We start from the raw sequence: 21,983 nt of genomic DNA, 5'->3' as shown, positions 1-21,983 counted from the left end.
GCGAAAAGAGTGTTTCTGCTCACTATAAATCTCTGGAGACATTTCACATCTGGTTGTCTTCTAAACGCTTGTATTTCTGTGTGTTGAGCATAATGGGGACTAGATTAGATGTATAGTTAGTGTGGGTCAGTTCGAAACCATATTCCAAAGTGCGATTGTTTGATACATTAGAAGAATACATAGTTTGCACATACATATGTGTACTTTCAAGCAAATATTTTGTTAGAAATGGATACTTTACTGCAAAGCATCAGTATCCAGAAGTACACAAAGAAGTGATAATCGGCAACCTACACAATATAAATGCAAATAAACATTTACACATGAAATACATTTGACTAAATATCTGCAACAGGCACACACACACACTCATATCAATGTTTTTTCGAGAATATACGCAAATAATTTGCAGACACAAACGCAACATCATTCCACATACACACACCTGCACACATTTTCGGTACTCCACATATATGCATAATTGTCAATAACCAAGGAGCACTCAGATCACAAATATATCGAAAAGGATGAAAGAAGCAAGGCGGTTATAAAACATCACTTCCTGCCTCTGTTATACCAAACGTCCAAAAACAAAACCAAGTAGATCTGTCAAATACACTTGGCTATCTTCATTCACTCTGGCTGTTTAGGTAGCATGGAGAGTCAGCCATACTTTCACCTAATCCACACCATCACTAGTCACAGTAGCAGATGACATCACACTCGTTTTACCACTTCCCGTGCAAGTGACCAATACAGTTACCACAGATATGTACAGTTAATATATTATTCTAGATCAATAATAAGACACCATTGTTGTGTACAGTGGCAACATTTGAAATCTCTATGTTGGCATCTCTTAAGCACTGCCTGTATGTAAAAATAAAAACGTACTCGCGCTCGTTTCAAACCACTTAACATTCACTGTCTGAGTAGCTGATGTTTATTGGACTTTGAAGGTAATTCTTTACATGCATATCCTTTTTAAACCGCATGGGGAATCTTTGCCACAGCTTCACCCTGTTACTTGTACATAACGATTGGCCACATTTTCTTTATTCCATACTGATTGTGGAATTACAACTTGTGTTGCATCTAAAAGCATCACACTTCTATCAGGTTACCCCTTCCCATCATGTTTATATCGCCCTGACTTCCATAAGTGTCCTCTTACGCCCCCCCCCCAGTCTTTCGACTACCAACGTTCATAATCAAGAATCCCTCACAAAGAACTCTACTTCCTCTCCTCATCCACTGTAGCAGTCATCCTTGAGATCCTCCTTTCTTTTGAACCATTCCAGGTAGCTTTCTCTTTCATAGTGACGCATAGCAACATATTTGGCCTATCTAACGAAATAAGCGGTTTTGATCATCGCTGCATCTTGGCTATGATTACTTCATATATTCTTTCTCCTGTCTTACTCACTCTGTATGTCCCGACAACCACTACCCAATACAATTAGTGTGTTAGACATCTTGGTGATTTAGCCCCTCTATAAAGGAAAACGAAAAGATCCGAAACTTCCTGTGTTTGCCTCCAAAACTATATTAGGAAAGAAAATCTCCTTTACTTGTTCACAGTCAAATACCGAGATGCCATGACTGCGGAACTCAAGTGGGCTTATTGTATTTCTATGCTTTATTTCTGTCAGTGACCTGACCCATTGGACGCCTGAAGTAAGTAACCAGACTCCATATAAAATGTAGAATGTAAAGGTTTATTGTAACCTTCAGTGCCCATGACACAGCATAGCTATATACATCCTCTTCTCCTAACGTCCTGGCAGCAACTGACATAACGTTTACTGCTAGAACCTTAGGAACCTTCTTATATGCCCCTCACATTCTACTTTCTGCACATTCTACATTCTAACATTTATATAGTAACATTTTATACATCACCTTACCAGACATTCCCCCTTATAAGAAAACAAATTAAATAATACATAATCTCTAAATTTGCTTGGTACTCTTGTCTCCCGAGAAACGAGAAAATGCATTGCTGGAATCCTTATTGGGAGTTGTTACTGGTAGTTGAAGATCAGCACCACGACTATCCATTGTTTATTGTGGTTGCAACTAAGTTTGTCATTCAGATTCGCTCTCTGCCTGTCTCCTACTTTTGATAATATCAGCCTGTGTGGGAGACATTTTGACCAGTTGTCTTCTATTCCAGCAACCTTTCCCTTGTAATAAAATGGACGCTTTTTGTGACTTTTACAATTTGGACTAGTATAGAAAGCTTGGATTGTCTTTCTTGACTTTTCTATGATTTGTAACTAAAGCCCAATCTCTTAAATTGAAATCCTTCCATAGGAATGAAGTTTCGGGTCAAAGTACTCTTTCATCTCAGCTTGTTTCAATGCAACTGAACGTGAAAAGCTTTCACTACCATGTAATCTTTGACCAGTGCCTGCTTTACTTTTCAACCAACTCGGAAATAGACACGTGTGAACCTTGCGACCTCTCAATAAGCCTCTCAATAAAGTGAAAGGTACTTCATCTGTGAAGTAATATTATAATTCTACACATTGTCATTCAAAAGATTTCTCTCATCTTGGCCAGAGGTGGGAGCTGTTTATTTTCCCTCTTTCAGAATTCTATTGGTTCTCTCTACTAAACAATTAGAACTAGGTAAATACAAAGCAAATTTGTGATGTCCAATGTCATAATATTTTTTTAAAAAAATGCTTTTGTACCCTCAGGTACATGGTGAGTCTCATTATCAGTTATAATCTCTTTCGTGAACCTCTCTAACTTGAACACCTTTTTCAAGAATATAATGGCTGCATTAGTATTGGGTGACTCAATAAACAAATGATAAATCCACTTTGATTGATAATCTGTTAAGACAATGAGATACTTCATGTTAGAAGGAAATAGGGTAGCTGGACCTGAGAAGTCTAAACCAATTTCATCCCATGCACAAGAAGGAAACTGAACCGGTGGGAAAGGAGCTTCCTTCGTTTTCCAATGTTAGTCTGAGATAAAAAATGTAGGACATTTGTCAATTACACACTTCATATTACTCTCTAAAGATGGCCACCATGAAATGGTTTAATTCTTTTACATTTTGGAAATTCCTGGGTGTTCTTGATGAGCTAATGTTATCAGCTCATGTCTCAATGTGGAACGAATACCTCCCCTTGCATAACCATACTGCTCTTAAAGTATTTCAGGTGTGTCCATAACCGTATTGGTGGCAAGCACTAGTAATAATTAGGTCTTACTTGCTGGTTTGCAGTGCGCCTATTAATGTAATGAACAGTGTCTGAATAATAATATCAAATACTGAAGATATTTGTAAAAAATGTTGGTGTGCCTGTCCCCGGAAGTGCAGGCTGGCAAAACTTTATGATCTTAGAATGGAAGAGTCAGCCTGAAAACGAACTTTAATTGCGTGCTCCAGTACTTGGGTCTGCTTCGGTGCCCAAAGCAAGATGGCCGCTGTGTGAAGTGTGGCTTGACGGCAGGAACATCATGCCATATCTGAGTTTGCCATTGTTATGGAGAAATGCAGCTTGCAAGCAGAAGCGTCTATGACTTCAACGAAGGTACAGTTAAAAGAGTCTATGCCTAAAGGTAATCGCACGATACGATTGATGCGCGCAGTTAAATAAAAACAGCCCACCAAGTACTCACTAGCGATGCAAAAGTACTCGCAAACAGCACAGGCACCGGTGCTGCTTCCAGCTTGATGTGTGCAGGCAAATACCAAGCTCAGCATGGCCAAACCTTGAGTCGGCTCGGAAAACAGCTGATCCTCACAATGTTGCAAAATGCTTGCGGGTCAGTGGGCATAATGACTACAAATTCAAATCATCACCAATATGAAGGAAGAAGACGGACTCAATATAAATGGTTGAATGTAAAGGTTTATTGTAACCTTCCGCAGCCACAGCACAGCCATATATGTCCTCTTCTCCTAACGTCCTTGCAGCAATTGACATACCGGTTACTGCTAGAACCGTAAGAACATTCCTATGTCCCGTTCACATTCTAATTTTCCTATCATAACATCTTACCCCAACGCCTTATGATTGTAATTGGCAAGAAGATATATAGGGACCGTAGACAATGAGGCGAAGAGAGAGGCACCTGGTGTCCTGATGATCTCGGCTTATCTCCATCTCATCAAACTAAGTTACGAACGCTAGGTCTATTTCATGCCGGAAAAGCTCTGGTGAAAGGGCACCAGACCTGGTCTGGGCTGGACTTGCTGTCCCGAGGGGAGGGGAATGTTTCTACATATGGTTTGTGTATGCCCAGTTATTAGTTGCTGCTGGGGAAGAATGGAGGGTGTTCTGAGGGAAACCCATACAGCTTTACCCCAAGATGGTGCTACTGGTGTCGCTAGAGGTAGAGGGAGGGCCTTGAAGCAGCCTGCTTGTTTTTGGTATGGGGCTGCATTGTGACGAAATATGACATAGCGCACAAGTGGAGTGCCAGGGAATCCCCGTACCTACAAGAAGGACAGAGAGGGATGTATAATTGTGCTCTCTTTGAGTGGAAGATCTACTCGGCCAGGAGGTGCCCGCACAAGCATGAGAAAGTCTGGGTTCATGGTAGGCATACTTGCAAATAATGACCGAATACTGCCTTGTTAACGGGATATTGGAAATACAATAATGAAGCTGCTTCAACATAAAACTTGTTTACTCCACACCTTGTTCACCATCCTAAACTACTACAACGGTCTATGTTTGCTCCTAGGAGATCAAGGACATGAAGCCCATTTCCAGTTCGCAAACGGGCCGATTCTCAGAATTGGCCCGTTTGCGAACAGGAAAACGCCTTTTGGGATGTATCATCCCAAAAGGCCCCCGCAAAGTAGGGAATCGCAAAATTAGCGATTCCTTATTTTACGAAAGCATTTAAGGATTTGCAAATTGCGTTTCCTTTAATGCGATGTAAAAAGCACCCAAGTTGTACGATTTCTCCTTAAGAAATCGCAAATTACCACCAACTTTAAGTTGGTGGTAATTTGCGATTTCTTTCAAAAATTCACTTTTTTGCATTTTTCAAAGTGCCATTTGACACACATACATGCCCTTAGGGCATGTATGTGTGCCACATGTGCACACATTCACATTTCAGGGGTGCAACAGGGTGTCCTTTTGACACCCTGGCACCCTTGAAATTGCATTCTCAATTTGCGATTCTCTAATTGAGAATCGCAAATTGAGAATGTCTTCCCATTCATTCCTATGCGCCTGTAGGCACATAGGAATGAATGGGGAGGTATTCCTTAACTGCGAATCGCAATTTGCGATTCGCAATTAAGGAATATGTAGGATTCACAAAATTGTTTGCAAATCCTACATACATAGCGTTTTGCAAATTCTCACATAGCGATTCTCTAAAAATCGCTATTTGAGAATTGCAAATGTATCCTTTGATACATATGCCCCCAAGACTGGATGGAGTCTAATTATAAATTAATAATAATGAGTGTAAACAAAATCCTATTGCCAGATGTGAAGAATTTAGGAATTTCTTTAAATAGAATGTTAAATCCATTGAGTGTTTTTGCCTCTGCTTTCAAAATATTCAACGGAAAACAGAAATCCAGGAAGGCATAGGTTCAATTTAAATTAATTTCCAGAATGATTCATTGAAAACTATAGCTAAAGGTGAGTCTCTGAAACATGTCACAGGTCCTGCTCTGTATGATTTCACGAAAGATGTTAGTTACTACCTTTTACACTGGTTTACCAGTCTTATGAACTCCTCTCTTTTGATCAGTTTTTCTCTGATTGCATTAAAATCGGTCACATCTCTCTCCCGTTGAGGAAAACCTTCAGATGATGCTGGAGACGGCGAGACACTTCTGGCTTGTTTCTGGCAGGCACTGAAAGCGGTGTGAACTCACTACTACTACTTAAACAACACATCTGTGAGAATGAATATTTGGGCGATTCCAGAATGGGTTATACTGCCAAGACTATCTTGCTCCCGATTTTTGATGATATGTTAGGCATGCTTGAATAATAACCCACCACGTGAAATTAAACCTACTGTAAACGCAAATAGACTCATTTTTTTCTATGCACTCCAACATTCCAAATCATCTTGGATTGCCTCTTGCACCATCCTTGATTGCTGACTGGTAATCAATGATAGTGCAAAAGGCTTTGCTAGTAACAATGGTAATGCCAACAAGGAGAAATTCCCCTCCCTGAATAGATATAGTTAAAGCGCTAATCGTCACTGATATATGTACACACTTACAGGAAACTGACCCTTTACAGCATAAACCACAAAAATATCCAATCAAAAATATCAAATGTATTAAATATGTCACAGAAAATGAAGATGTTTGGGTGTTAATACATGATAACAAAGAAACAATAGATAAACCATGCACAACCAACACACAGTCGTTCAGACAAAGCAGTGCATACCCACACATACACATACGTCCCACAATATAGAGGTTCAACAAATTCTAAACATGAACATTCAAATAAAATAGTGACCCCCTTTGACAACACAGTTAATAACACTGGAAACCCCGCAGAGATGAGATAGTGGTAATAAAGGTGTCAACACAGTGTCATTTCATCATTTGAAAAACAGTATTTGATACAGATCATTTGACAGAAATTAATTTTCTGTTAACATCATTATTTGAATCAGTACTCTGTTCCTAGTATCCGGCTCACACAGAGTACTCTCCAACGAACTGATATACATCTTTACCTTATACTCCAATTTTGGATACAAGCAGATTAAGACCCATGCTGAATGGGATTTTTGTATTTTGCTTGCCTGGATAGTGGCGAACCTGTTCTCAAGTTAACATTTGCCCTGAGGAAGTCATTGGGCGATAAACCCAAGACAAGACATGTGTTGGCTAGATCGGTTACATCAACATGATGATATGAACCGTCTGTGAAACACTTGTGGCTTCTGAATATGATGACAACCTGGAAATAAAGAAGAACTCTGATTTTGGGCTAATACTCCTTTATGGCCTTATTCTTTGATTAATTGAACTCACTCTTTGCTCAGGAGCGGGATTTAGCTTTGCATTTTGCTTTCTGTGAATCTTGTCCACGAAGAAGACTTGGAAACGTTGGTAGCCGTTTCCCTCTTGTTCCCTTCAGCAGGTAGTGTATACTACTGATGAGTTTGCTACAGTGATGGTAATAGGCAAATTTCACCCCAGCCGCATTTCGAAGTTGTATCCTTGAGATCTAAACGTTAGCTAATGCTGGCTTCTCTTTCAGGAAAAGGGGAACAGCTCCTCCTATGTATTGTATGAGGGACGAGGCCCTGGAGGCTCTGTACTGCTTATCGAGGCTATCACTGACAACAGTAAGAGAATCCATCAGGAAATCAAGTACATCATGAAAAGGAATGGGTAAGGCGTTTGTGTGTGTGTGTTTTTTTTCTATGGGTTGTCGAAGTACAAATGAATACCTGTCACCAGAAATGGGACTGGTAAGCTCCCTGCTTATTGTGGAGATAAATGGAGTGAGACAACGCAAAAATAATGCAGAGAACTGGATGATGAGGATATTTGTGTCCTATTCAGCCAGCATCTTATTCAATCCTTGCTCAATTTACGGAACATATTTTCAGACCTCTGCACCTAATGAGACGTATCCTGTTTGACTGTAACTGAATCCACATTGATAATGTAGACGGACAGCTGATTCAATAATTATATATGCATATTTGTGATGTTACTGTACAAAAGTAAATACTAATTCAGATTGTTCACCCAAGCGAAGCATTGTTATGCAACTGTAGCCTGGTTTCATGGTCCGGCAAAATCTGTAAAGGTATTCTAGAGCGTTCTAAATATAAAAACTATTGTGAAACATGGGAGCCTAATTGATTCCATTAACAAAGGGAGGGATTATAGGGCTTTTGGGGAGGTCCAGTATACAGGGCCCAAGCTACAATTCACAAACAAGCATTTGCAATGCAATAGGTCTCGCATTAGGAACGTTTGATGTTTTGGTATTGTAAATGATATTTATTTTTATTTATGTTTTTTAATAATGAAAATATAGGAATTAATAGTTTTGTATTTTACAATGCCAATAGTTTTAATTTTTTTAATGTGACACCTTTTGCAATTGTAATACAATATGCGTTGTTTGTATGTGACTTTTATGTATTGATATTACAAATAACAATGCCTTCTATTGAAATGTATGAATTAATATTTAAATAAAAGTTATTGTAATGTATAATGGTAATTGGTAAAACCTTTGCAAATAACTTGGTGGACTTGTATTTGGAGGGTGGAGTTTGATTGTGGTTTTGTTTTTTGAGTGTTGTTTGATGGTGGATTTGGAGGGTGGAGGGTGTAGTTGGTGTTGGAGGGTGGATTTGTAGGGTGGATTTGTAGGGTGGAATGCTGAGTGTTGCTGTGGTGGTGCTGAGTAGTTTTTTGGTGGTTCTGAGTTGTGCTGTGGTGGTGCTGACTGATGTTGTGTGGTGCATGGTGCTGTGGTGGTGCTAAGTGATACTCTGGTGGTTCTGAGTGATAATGTGGTGGTGCTGATTGATGCTGGGGTTGTGCCGAGTGATGCAGGGGTTGCGCCGAGTGATGCAGGGGTTGCGCCGAGTGATGCAGGGGTTTCGCCGAGTGATGCAGGGGTTGCGCCGAGTGATGCAGGGGTTGCGCCGAGTGATGCAGGGGTTGCGCTGAGTGATGCTGGGGTTGCGCTGAGTGATGCTGGGGTTGCGCTGAGTGATGCTGGGGTTGCACTGAGTGATGCTGGGGTTGCGCTGAGTGATGCTGGGGTTGCGCTGAGTGATGCTGGGGTGTCAAGGGGGAACAAACGAGCCTAACTGGGGCAGAAAGGCACAAAAAGCGAGTCTAACAGAGGGCAGAAAAACAAGTGAAAAACGAGTCTAATAGGGGCAGAAGGGCACAAAAACGGGTCTAACAGGGGTAGAAGGGCACAAGAAACGAGTTAATAGGGGCAGATGGGCAGAAAAACGAGTCTAACGGGGCAGAAGGGCACAAAAAAGCGAGTAACAGAGGGCAGAAGGGCAGAAAAACTGGAAAAAACAAGTCTAATAAGGGCAGAAAGGCACAAAAAACGAGCCTAAAAGGGGCAGAAGGGCACAAAAAAGCGAGTCTAACAGAGGGCAAAAGGGCAGAAAAACAGGAAAAAAACGAGTCTAATAGGGACAGAAAGGCACAAAAAACGAGCCTAACAGGGGAGAAGGGCACAAAAAACGGGTCTAACGGGCAGAAATGCACAAAAAAGCGAGTCTAACAGAGGGCAGAAGGGCAGAAAAACTGGAAAAAAATAGTCTAATGGGGGCAGAAAGGCACAACAAGCATTAAAAATATAATGAAAATTAAAGAAAATCTTTGTATGCTAGGTATTTGTCTGCTTTTATAGATCAATTTGTTAGCTTGTATTTTGCAATATTAGTATGCAAACATTTAGAAAGGATATTCCAGGCAAATTTTAACAAATGGTGTATTTTCAAGCTACTTTACCCAGAGAGCTTCTGATGAGTACTTTATCGTATCATGTAATGCAATTACCAGCCCATCCGGGGAGCCATGCAGTGGTGAGCAAGGGGCAGGATCCCAGAGAAGATCACAAAATGTTTACACGGAGGTCAGTACCATGTGCGTGGGTTCATTAGAACAGACTTCTAACTTCTTTGGAACACGGTCATTCTACCTCTCTTAACCGTAGTTTCATGATCCATAAATGAGAACATTGTACCCAACAATAAAAACGAACTTACTGCAAAAGGAGTCCCAATGCACATGCGTCATAGACTACAGTAGGCGTCATGGCTCGTTTGCGTCTTAATAGGTGTACTTTCCACTCTTCCGGGATATTGCGTGGTTCTAACATCTAGTGCAATGTAATGTACTTGAAGCCTACGTGTATGGTCTCAGAGCTCTCATATACAATGCATGCATGTATATATTTAGAGAGAAGTACACAAGCTCCGTTTGTCAGGAGACCTGGGAACGCTCGCTCCTCCAGATCAGAATAAAGCTGCCTGGTCTCACATTACAAACAGCTCAGGCCTGGAGCCGCACTCGCTGGAGGAAGCGTTGCCATGGAAACCCACAGCAGTCTGTAATGCGAGCCTGTACTCAAGGCATTTACATCTGCAACTCCTCAATGGCAAAATCCTCAATTTCATGCCTTTCACAAAAATATCAAAACACGCCTTTTGCAGCAATCAAAACACGCATAACGGCGTCTATGTTTGTATGCGTATACAGCATGTCCTCGGCACAATTCGTAAACCCGGCAGCAGATGATTTCAAGTTTAAAAAGTAATTTTTCTCTCGCAAGAACCTAAATCACAGCGCTTTCTTAGGCACCAGCAGCCTGACCGCACCACTGGTCCGAATACACACACCTCAAGCGCTGCTCGTAACCAACAAAGTCCATCAAGGACAGCGCACGCGCAGAGTGGACTGTCAAGGACGAATCAAAAGTGAACCCCTTTACAAGAGCAGCTTCAGGACCTCTCAATTAAGATGTCCAGGATAATGTTTATCATCATTTATATAATATCTAAATGTAAAAACTATACATAATGAGCACAATCAAAACAAGCTCTTGGCATTGCTGTGGGGAGGGGGGGAAGAGAAATGGCGGCCGTGAAAGTGAAGTGAATTGAATAATTAGGGGAGGAGAAATGCCTGCCCGATGGCCGAGCGCACGCTGGGGGAAGCTTCAGATGATAGTGGGAGGGAGGCTGATTGCTTTGATGTGGACGCACAGATGGTGCCTGTGGGGGAAAAGCGTGTGCTTGTTCACGTGAACTGTTGAAAATCTGCTGTTGGTTTGACAATTATTTTGCCTACTAAAATTCTCCCCTATCCATTCCTTCGGAATGGCACTGGCGAACCCTAAAAAGGAGCATGCTGTTCCTCAATGGTTAATGTAGTGAATGAAATGATGAATGGTCGGGTAGTTGCTTGAAGCTCTTTATTTCAAGAAAGATGTACAGGAGGAAAACCCCAGCAGGATGGTCACTGCTCAGCCCTCTCTCATCAACTGTCATTCCACATCCACACCAAGCACACTAACATTCTATTCACTCTGTCATCCAACATTCAACATTCCACACAGACATCACATACATACTGGCTGAGCAGCAAGCAAGGAGATAACATAAGGCACAACATATAACTTAATAAGAGATATATGAGAATGCTTACTGAAAAGACAGTTATACCCGTCACCTCCAACCAATAATGTGGGTCCGGAGGGGAATTCCCTCTTTCCGAACTAGGGCCCTCACTCACCCAGCCAGCTAGGTATCATGCTTCATCATTGGGCCTGCTCCTCGTTGGGTTGGCGCTGCACCACTCAACGGGCTCCCAATGAGGGGCTCTTTGGCAGAGATCTTATGTTCCTTGCCAATTAGTGAGGTGTGAGTAATGGGCCTAGAAAGTGTAAGTGTGTGTGAAGATTGAAAGTTAAAACAGGTTAGGTAACCAAAATAATTTATTTAACTCCGGTTCCTACTTGATTAAAAGAAAAAGGAGAGGCGGTTTTGTCTGACGTAATGGATCGGAATAAAGTGGCACTCTACTCCAATAGGTCAACGTGTTTCTTGCCATGACAGCCCCACAGGTTCTATGGCAATTCATCAGGACCATAAACATAATGAGAAACTACTTACACACCGTGGTATATGTGGAAAAACTACCTACCTCTTAAAGTATTGCTGCAGGTTAGATACCCTTAAATATGTTCGGAAAAGAAAGGGTTACAGCATTTACATAAATTGCCGGGTATACTAGCATTCAATATCTCTCTCATATTGATGGTTACTTAAAAGACAGAAAACCTTTATTTCAAAGGGATTAGTTCCCCTTGACATTATATTTATTTATTAAAAATTGCTTCAGTGATCTAGTAGCCAAGTGTGCAACTTGTGAACAAAGTTCATAATAAAACATTGGCTCCTTCAAGGAATATAAACTCACCTAATCAACCTATAAAGCCTCACCACAACAGTATCTCGTGGGCTAAGACACCAGCGTGCTCAGTATCCTGTTACATGTATAAATTAATTGATTATCATATAGAAAGGAATAATTACTTACTTGAACATAACTCCTTGAAATGTAATCTAATTGAGGGATGCACAGGGGGTGCCAGATGTTAAAACAAATATTTTGTGGTACAGGCCAAATAAATACTTGTAACGTACAGGGGTGATCTCCTTTATGAATAAGAATGCAGTGGTGTATAAGCCGAATTGATTTTCATTTAAAGAAAAGTATACTTCTTTATTTTAACATCATTGCATAAGCATAGAAATGGCTTCAATTGAGTATTACTTATTTGATAACTTATTTCACAACCTTGTTTGGATCAAACAAAATTAACAAGGATCTTTTAAGTGAATGTTGTTGGTATAAATTACAGTGTACAAAATTGTAAGCCAAAGTAATTGTCAGATAAGAAAAAGATGTTTATTTATTGGACTTAGGTGTGCAGGTGACATACTGTGCCAAGCATCATGCAAAATATTGAAAGGCTCAGATAAAAATCCTACAAGTCCTCTATTGTACTTGATTATGTATCTTGTTTGTGAGTAGTTGTAGCATTCATTTGCTAAATGAGTTGTTTCTGTTTTTAAAATCTTACTCTTTTAAAAACTTGAGTGGAACTTGGCACATTAGGTTCTAGGTTTCTCAAAAAATGTAGATAAAGTAAAGCTAAAATCTCATTTTGTGTACAAAAGAGACATATCGGGGCGGTTCCGATCTCGCTCGGAAGGTCCCCGAACGTGATCCGGCCATAAAAAGTACGAGACGTACGCGTGTTCTCCGCCCGACTCGTACAGCTGTACGAGCGAGCAAGTACGATGAGAGAAACGCAAAATCGCCAACCGAATTGTTTCCGGGTCCGAACCGCTCCATACGCCTCGTTCGTCAGCAAACCGTGCCGTGCAATGGAGGCAAATTCCGACTGAGCCAGTGCGATGCACACGTCAGACAGCCGGATCGAGCCGAAGTTTCCGGCTCGCAAAACATCTGGGAAGCTGCCTTTTGGAGGTCCGCATCGGACCCCCTGTCACCCTCAGCCTTACGACTCCAACACAGTCTTCCCAACACAGGCATGTACGGTGCGGATGGCACAGACGCTTACCCACTGTAGAGGGCGCCCTTGTGCGAGACGATGATGTAGTAGTGATGTAGTAGTTTTAGTTGACCATGTCCAGCAACTGCATAAAGCAGGATCTTGACCAGGCTATGGTCGACGCCTTTCGGTGGCTAAAACAGGCATGACATGCCACCTTCTTCAGAACCAGCCAGATATAAAGAGGGGCTTCTACTTAACCAGGGGAAGGACAACCTAAAAGTACATACATAAGAAAAAAATAAACAAAAGATGCCCACAATAAATATAAAAGAATGCACTATTATTTACACATCTCTGGACCACCAAACTATCTTTATTCAACATTGCTTTGACCATCACAGGTACCAGAAAAATAGTAGAAGTACTACATGCATTCTTTTATATTTATTGTAGAGTGGAATAATCTCTTAAACTTGAGACAGAAGTTGAAACGTATGGAGTCTCACGCGCCACCGAAACGCGTGTGAGACTCCATACGTGGTCAAGACCCTGCTTTATGCAGTTGCTGGATTTGGTCAACTAAAACTACTACATCACTCTGTAGCAGATCTTCCCAGATTGATTTGATGTGTGTTGGGGTTAGTGAGAGTGTGGTATGAAAGTTGTTGTGTGAACTTGGTGCGTGTCTCTCTTCACGGGGTTGTTAGTTGTTGTGTATATAATGCTCTTTGATATTGTCTTTTGTATATGTGCATTTTGATTTTGAATAATTTGTATATCAGTGTCTTATAATTGTGAAAAAAGAAAAACCTTTTATATAAAAAAGAGAATAAGATGATAAAAGTATTTTTGATAAAAGAAATTAATTAAAAGGATATTTTTGTGAACTGTTTGTGTCTCTGAATAGTTCTTGGATGTCTCGCATTTGGAATTGAAATAATGGTAATGTAATATAACTCTAGGTCGTGAGGGAGATTTTTTGTTTTCACAGGTCTAGGTCCTGAAATGTCATAAAAAAAGACCACGCTTTGCACTGGCAAGCTTATTTTTCACTGAGACTGTTGTTTTTTTCTTTTAGGGGGATGCTGTGCGATGGGGCACGGCACTGCTTCAGTAAAAAGGGCGTGATTATGGCCAGAGGTGAGAATAGCACAAACCAAGCCATTGAGCTGGACCGAGCACTGGAGTTGGCAATAGAAGCTGGAGCTGAAGACGTCACAGAGGTGGAGGATGAAGACGAGAAAACTGTGCTGAAAGTGAGAGTTCAGATCATATTTCATCTTCATGACTTCTGAAAGCAACATTTGACCCTCTGTGATTATCTTGTTGTTTTTCTCATTACTTACAAGAAAAGGATTTTGTCTCTGCAAAGAAGTGTGTGTGACTGATGGATGTCGTGTGAGTGTGTGTAAATGCATATGTGTGTTCTTTTTGGGCATGTCCGCTTTTTTTTCATTCTGTACTCTATGGTGGGCTGTCACTCAGATCTAGATGTGTCTCCAAGAATATTTGTTTTTCTCTGCTCTTTTGTTTGCCTTTGCTTGTGTGTCTCCTCGTCTCTCCTCTTCCACGTTTGCATTGCTCAAATAGCCTGGGTTATTCCACCGGTCTGTGTTCTGGGTGTCTCAGGGATCCTTGGAAATGCTCTGGTCTCTTGCAAGAGTTTTACGCACTGCAAAGGATTCTTTTTTATGCAAAAGATATACATGCTGGCACTCTGTACCCAAATCTTGTACTGATTTAACTTTGGGTATAAGCCTCATTGCTGAGTTTTCAGGTAGCCAATACAAATGAAAGACCCATAAAAAGCCCATTTCCCTAAACCCACTATCCAAACAACAAGCACCACACCCAGATGAATTTTGTGGAACTTCAAAAAATCCAGTGGTAACCAGGAGTCTGTTACTGGAGTCTTGTCGGGGACCCTGATGACGATAGTTTCTTGATTTCAGAATCTGATTGGCTCAATTGATTGTGATATTGTTCGATGGGACATGCATATGTGGGCCAGCACCAATCGTAGAAACCTACGGGTACATCAGCATATGCGAGTTGTGGTCAAGATTTTCTGTTGACACTGGCACCCATGGACTATGTGCTTCAATTTCAGTAACTGGTTTCATCAGTTATGTCTGTGAACTGGACTTTAGCGTTATGGCTTTTCCATAAACGCAAAAGTTGGTATGTCTGGAATGGTATGGGCTAGTATGGTTGAAACTGTACTGGAATTTAGATGACCGGACCAGATCCCCAAAGGGGTGTGAAGTGGACTTGTCCTAGTTTTTCTGGGACTTGGGAGACGTGATCCAGGCACCTTAGCAGAACAAAGCGAGTAGGCAACTGTTATACAAGTCGCCTCTGTCTCCACTCTACAAAGTGCTGGTGTGAAAGTATTCCAGTTGTAGAATAGGATTTGATGGATGCAAATGACCGCTTCTAAGAATCAAGATCTAACAGCTAGATTCATGAAGCCAAATTGCGATCGCAATAGCTGCGAATTAGCTATTGCGATCGCAATTTGAAGAAAAGGAATTCATGATAGTGAAAATACCAAAATTGCGAATTCGCAAAATAAAAATTGCGAGTCCGCAAATAAAATCGCAGAATCCTGGAACAAGCCCATTTGCGATTCTGAAATAGCGAGAAACCATGGATTCTGCGAAATCATTTGCGAACTCGCAAAATAATCGTAATCGCCATTCATGAAAAATCGCTGATTGCGAAAACCCCGAAAATCGCTATTTGCAACGCGCAAATTAAGGAGAACCCAAACCAGGTGGTAACCAGTAAGGAAGTAAAAAAAAAAAACTTTAGCAAACTACCAACAGGTGCAGGCCTGACCAAACACACTTAAGGACATGCAGCTGGAGCCTGAGGACTCTCACAATGCCAGGACTCTACATGGTGGTCAGGCGGGGAAGGCTACAGCGAGCAGCACGGAACAGACGTAGGATCCAGGAGCGGATATTCCGTCAGCGGGTCACCCTTCTGGGCCAAACCAGGGAACAAATTTACGCTAAGTACCGCCTAAATGGGGCAATGATCATCAAGCTAATCCGGGACCTAGACCCCCTGATGCAGCACCCAACAAGGAGGACCAATGCCGTTCGCACCCATGTGCAGGTACTGTGCAGCCTGCACCTACTAGCCTCCGGAAGCTTCCTGGGGATAGTCGCTGTTGCAGGGGGGATATCCCAGCCCACCATGTCCCGCTGCCTAAGGAGTTTCCTGGAGGCCATGCTGACCCGGCTACACCACTACATCTTATTCCCCACCAGCCAACAGGACTTGAATGACACCAAGCTGCAATTTTACAACGTTGCACAATTTCCACATATAATATGATGCATTGTCTGTACCGACATCCACATCTGCCCACCAGCACAAACGGAATACATGTATCGCAACCGCAAGTCCTACCACTCCCTCAATATCCAGATGGTGTGCAATGCAAAGATAATCATCACAGACATAGTGGCACAGTACCCGGGGAGCACACATGACTCCTTCATATTCCGGCACAGTGGCATTCACACACGACTGGCCAGGGGAGACTTTGGTGAAGGACACCTACTGGGTAAGTACACATGCCCCACAATATTACACTGTGATAATGTAGCTGCGCAGCACAGGCACTCACCCTCTGCTCCTATCATTCAGGTGACAGCGGCTACTCTCTCCGTGAGTACCTCCTCACACCATACCTCAACCCTGCAACACCCCAGCAACAGCGATACAATGCAGCACACATACGCACAAGAAATTGCATTGAGAGGACATTTGGCCTTTTGAAGAGCAGATTCCGCATACTGCACAAGGCTGGTGGGGCCATCAAATACGAGCCAGAGGTTTGCTGCCGCATCGTGGCCGTGTGTGCAATCCTCCACAACATTGCTACCAAGCGCAGGATACCTGTAGACATCTCTGGCAGTGAGTCGGAGGGGACAACCGACCACCTGCACATGTGCGTCACGCACGCGGTGAGAATCCTGCAGAAGGACACAGGCGCCGCAACCAAATCTGCATGAACTATTTCTAGTGCACCCACTCCCCACACCCATTACTTAACTCATGCATGACAACATTAATAACGACATGAGTCAGATTTAGTTATTCAGAATATTTGTAATTGTTACAGCACAATAAACTGGGCATTCCCCAAACTGTTAAATGAATGACATATTGCGTCCTATGTCTGTTCTTCAGGAGGGCAAGCTTGTAGCGCCAGCATGGACCCTCATGCAAATGTTCTACTGTTCAGTGCCGCCTCTGGGTAGTTGCTCCCAGACTCCTTTCAACATCCTCCCCCTGATTCGGCCGTGAGGCAGCAGAGGACCTGCTGCTGCGGCGGGGTGCTACCACCGGTGGAACGGACTGGCTGCTATGGCTGGATGTAGCCTCTCTGGTGTCGTCAGCCCCCCGCCATCCCCTCCCACCCCCCCCCCCTCCCCTGGCCATGGCCGGTAGCCTGCATGCCCTGCACTGCTGTTGACACCTGCTCCAGAGCTCTCGCGACGTCCTGGCAGCACTGGGCCATTTGGACCTGCATGGCCAAGGAGCGTCGCGAGAGCTGGGAGGTCGCGTTCCCAATTATGTAGTTAGACCGCGTGTATGCTGACAGGCGGGTCAGCAGCTGGCGGTGTCTGCGGCGGTTGAGATCCCGCTGGCTGTACATGGCCTGTGTGTTGGCCTCCATAGCAGCCGTCATCCTCTCCATGCGGTCTGACGTGTGATACATTACAGGCGGTCTTGTTCAGTTGGAGGTGGATAGCCGCAAGATGACGGGCCTGGGTTTGATGCACAAGCAGCATTCGGCGCTCACTGGAGAGCCCACCTGGACGCACGTTTTGGCCACTGCCAGCGTGGGAATTGTTGTTGCGCTGCTCCCTCACCAGTCCGCTTGTCTGGCTCCTCACAGCCGCAGGGCGGCGGGTTGGTTGGCGAACTGCTGCTGGTGTTGCAGGCCCCACTGGTGGTTGTGTGGCGCGCGGTGGTACTGCAGCGCCTGTTGGCACAGGGGTGGCACTGGCCACAGGGGCAGGTGGTGGGATGACCGCTGGTGCGGCAGCTTGCCCTGATGGTCCGGGCTGTGGGGATAGATGTGTGTCTCCCTCTGTGTCCTCCGTGATGTCCTCAATTACCAGGGCATCGCTGTCTGTGCTGGGGACTTCAGCGCCACCTGTGATGTAAAGTGGACGTTGATTAGTGACATGTTTCTTACACATATAGGCTTCCTACAAGCATGCAGACTACCATTCCCTGACTCGCTGCAGGATTGACTCTCACTAAACATGTCTGGCTTAATGGGGCAAGATGGTAATTGTGGTCAGACTACATGTCCCACAATGCAATAGCGCTTTAGTGGTGTGCTTTGGCTGCATGACTGGGGTTTGATATGGGATGCTCTGGAGTCATGGACATTGTTAGGGGACAGGGGGTCGCTGTCGCATGGCACTTACCTGGTGTGTCTTGGGTGGGTCGGGAGGAGTCCAGCTGGATCACACCCACGCATGCCTGCGGATTGATGGTGTCCTCCACTCGGTCCTCCAGTGGTGTGTTCGGTGGGACAGTGGGCTCCCCTCCACCTGTCGCCACACGCTCCCCCAGCCTCTCTGCAATCTTCTCCTTTCCCCGCCCTATGAGGTCATACAATCGCTTTTTGAGCTCGTCCACGGAGCGCTGGGTCACCCCCACAGAGTTCACTTTTGCGCGGATGCGCAACCATATCCGCCTTTTATCGGCCTCAGGCACCCTTCTGGAGTCTTTACCAGAGAGCCGATTGTGGTCCTTGCAGACTCCTTCAATCAAGAATTCGAGCTCTTGCTCTGAAAATTTTATTTCCCTCTTTCTCCCACTGGAAGATCCACCTGCTGCTTCCTGTGACATGCTTGCCACTGGGGTGTCTCCTGGTTTACTCCTGTAGGTACACTGGAGGGGAGCTCTGACACTGCTGCTTCTACTTCAGGCTCTCACTGCTAAATGAGGGTGGAACCTGCCTACTTCCTGGTTGTGATGTCATCACTGTGCTCAGGATGCGACTTCCCGTTTTTCGATCTCGCAGTTTGCGATTTCGGTAATTGCGAGATCGCAATTTCAACACGGGTATCGGCCGATTCTGCAAATATTTACCGATTTTTGGGGACTCACAATCGCCGATTGCGATTCGCTTTTATTTCTCGCAAATATTCATGAATGCCATTCTGCGATTTCTTAATTGCGATTCGCATTTTCTTGCAATTTAGAAATCGCAGGCTTTGACATTGATGAATCTGGCTGATAGTGCTTACTAAAGGTAAACATGTTCTGCAGATTCTAAAAATGGGCCAACAAAGTTGAAGCTCACGGACACTTCTTCTCCAGTTAAAGTTGGAGCATGCACGTGCTCCAGACAAAGAGAATTCAGTGTTGTTGTAAACATGCCACTCTTAACATGTGGAATTTATTTTTGTTTATTGAAATGTTGTTGAGAGGCAATATACAGGCAGTTTGTGGAATGCTTTTGGAACACAACAATGCATGATAATTTTCGTGTACCACAGGGAAATGCATACATTTTTTGATCCAAGAAGCTAAGTACTCCTATTTATTGTCGACCTTTGAGTCCCCTGTATCATGCTACTGGGTGGTTGGGTAGGTAGATGCAGACATGGCCTCAGCCTCAAATATTTATCGTGTTTTATTTACCAATTTCTGCCCCTTCATGAAAGAAATCAATTCAACTTATACATTCACAAAATAGAAGTACCAAAAATGTTCCAGTTTAATTGTGAAAGCATGTTTAGTTGATCTGAAATGTTTTCTTTCAGAATGTTTAACTATTGTATTTTTCTTCTGTTTCTTCTTCTGTCTACAGTTTATTTGTGATATTCCTTTGCTTCGGGAGGTAAGAGAAAAGTTGGACTTGCTTGGCTTAGTCTCATTCTCGACAGAGTTTGAATTCATCCCAAACACCAAGGTGTCTTTGTCAGATACAGATATGGATAACGCCTCCAACCTTCTTGGACTTCTCAATGCCCATCAGGATGTCATCCGTGTCTACGATAATATTGAGTAAGACGCAGGACCTATGAGTGACATACCAGTGTCCTTCTGCAAGAGAAAAGGCAGAAACATCTGCAGCATGTGTACATTGCAGTTACAGTAGCTTGAATACATTTCTAGAGCTAAAGTTGGATTTATTACTGATTGGACTTAAAAGGAGTATTTTGTGCACACCTATGGGAGTCATGCATTAATAATGTGATAAAACATTCTATGTATTATTTTATTGCTGCATTCCTCATTTAATAAAGTCTAGGGATACTTAAATACATATTTTTTTCTTAATTCGTATATGAAGTGCTGGATCATTAAAATCTTCGTGCTACAGTTATTCATGCCTTCATTCTAAAAATCCATTGAATGCATTTGCTCGATCCTTACAGCAGGTGAGGCTGATGTCGCCTCAAGTGTGTACAAAAAGCTGCTTTGTGAAAAGCTGTTAACAGATCCACTGGCCATCTGTTATGTTTTCCGATTCCTACTGTGGAAAAAATTTATTGAAGGGGAGGTAAGCTGAAACCAGTGGTCCGGAGAATGCCTCGATGCTGCTTGCAACCTAGTACATCTGGTAATCATATTGAGAATGCAATCTTAGATAAGATAACTGTCTATGATAACCAAGTGAGCCAACACCTGGGAACTCAAAGATGTTCCTCAACTGGGGAATCCGCTGTAGCAGTCAGTCTTGTTTAATGGAGATGGCTTTTTTTGGCTGACAAGATAATTGTTAAACGCAAGAGAGTATTTATATAAAAGACATTTTGACCTCTAGGTCCTTCGTATCTATTTTAAACTTGAAACAATTTGACACAACAGAGTGATTCCTTTTCTTTTTTCCACCATATATTGAGCCTTGATTGCAAATGTCATTTGTATTGAATTTTCTTTGTGTGTAATTTTTTGTCAGCAACTATGTCATGCGATTGATATGTCATGCGATTGATACGCATGCAGTCGTGTCTACTGTTTAAAGAGCATACCAAAGTAACTTTGTTCAGCTATTGGCCAAAATCCACTTGAAATTCTTTGAACAGATCTTCCAATCACTGTTCTTAACAGGAGAAATTCTAAAAAAGAATTTTGCTTGCATATGTTTTGATATGTGTGGCCTGTACCTGACGTCTACAGCATTTAAATTTGGGTGTCATATAGAATCCAGACATATAACAGGGCTGCCATGAGAACGTTTGGTAAAATTCAACATACAATATGTTTTAACACCATTAAAAATTAAAAAAAGTATCACTTTTTCATATCGAAAAGAGACTAACCGTATAAAATGAGTTCAAAAAGTCCTACTGCATGACAGAATGTTTTATTCTGGTCTTGAAACGACATGAGATTTTGCTACAGCTTAGTTCATATTTCATATTACCAGCATATATGTGTTTCATCCAAAACAATACATGGGCTTTTCTAGGCTTCATTCACGTATGTAAAACATGTAGGCCAGAAACCCAGTATACATTTATCTAGTTTGAAACACCTTCCTAGGGTAACTACCAACAACTGTATACAACGTAGAACTGCATGACCCAGTGAGCCCTCCAAGTCAGACTGCAGGCAGGACAAAGGGAAATGGATCTAAGCAGGGTTGCATTTTCAATCTCTGTAACTGGTGCTCCATAAATGCTATTAATTTTGTGTAATGCATCACACTGTCCGGCAGAGCTGGTGAAAATAAGGTCCCATCAATTACTTTACACAACACTATCTGGATCATTTTCATTCAACTTAGAGGGCTCGCTGAGCGCTGGCAATTCTAAGTTGTATACTGGTGTGTCTTTTAAAGTGGTAATTTATGGTTGGTAAGAGCAGACGGAGCTACAAACAAAGTGTTAGAATGTTCGTCATAGGGTATAGTCACACTGGCATACAATACAAGGTTGC

At 42.7% G+C, this 21,983-nt stretch overlaps 1 protein-coding gene across 1 annotated transcript in view; it reads left to right on the top strand.

The window, feature by feature from the left end:
- Window positions 1-20,364, top strand: part of TACO1 (translational activator of cytochrome c oxidase I) — a 45,555-nt gene extending 25,191 nt beyond the window's left edge. The window contains exons 4-6 of the mRNA XM_086923816.1: window positions 7,233-7,366; window positions 14,131-14,308; window positions 19,906-20,364. Coding sequence (XP_086779942.1) covers window positions 7,233-7,366; window positions 14,131-14,308; window positions 19,906-20,106 — 513 coding nt within the window. The 3' untranslated portion in view covers window positions 20,107-20,364. The remainder of the gene's footprint in view (window positions 1-7,232; window positions 7,367-14,130; window positions 14,309-19,905) is intronic.
- The last annotated feature ends 1,619 nt before the right edge of the window (window positions 20,365-21,983 follow it).

The sequence above is a fragment of the Lissotriton vulgaris genome, chromosome 5, assembly GCF_964263255.1.
Source record: "Lissotriton vulgaris chromosome 5, aLisVul1.2, whole genome shotgun sequence".
NCBI lineage: Eukaryota > Metazoa > Chordata > Amphibia > Caudata > Salamandridae > Lissotriton > Lissotriton vulgaris.
The sequence above is the reverse complement of the archived record's forward strand: the minus strand, read 5'-3'. Positions and strand labels throughout refer to the sequence as shown.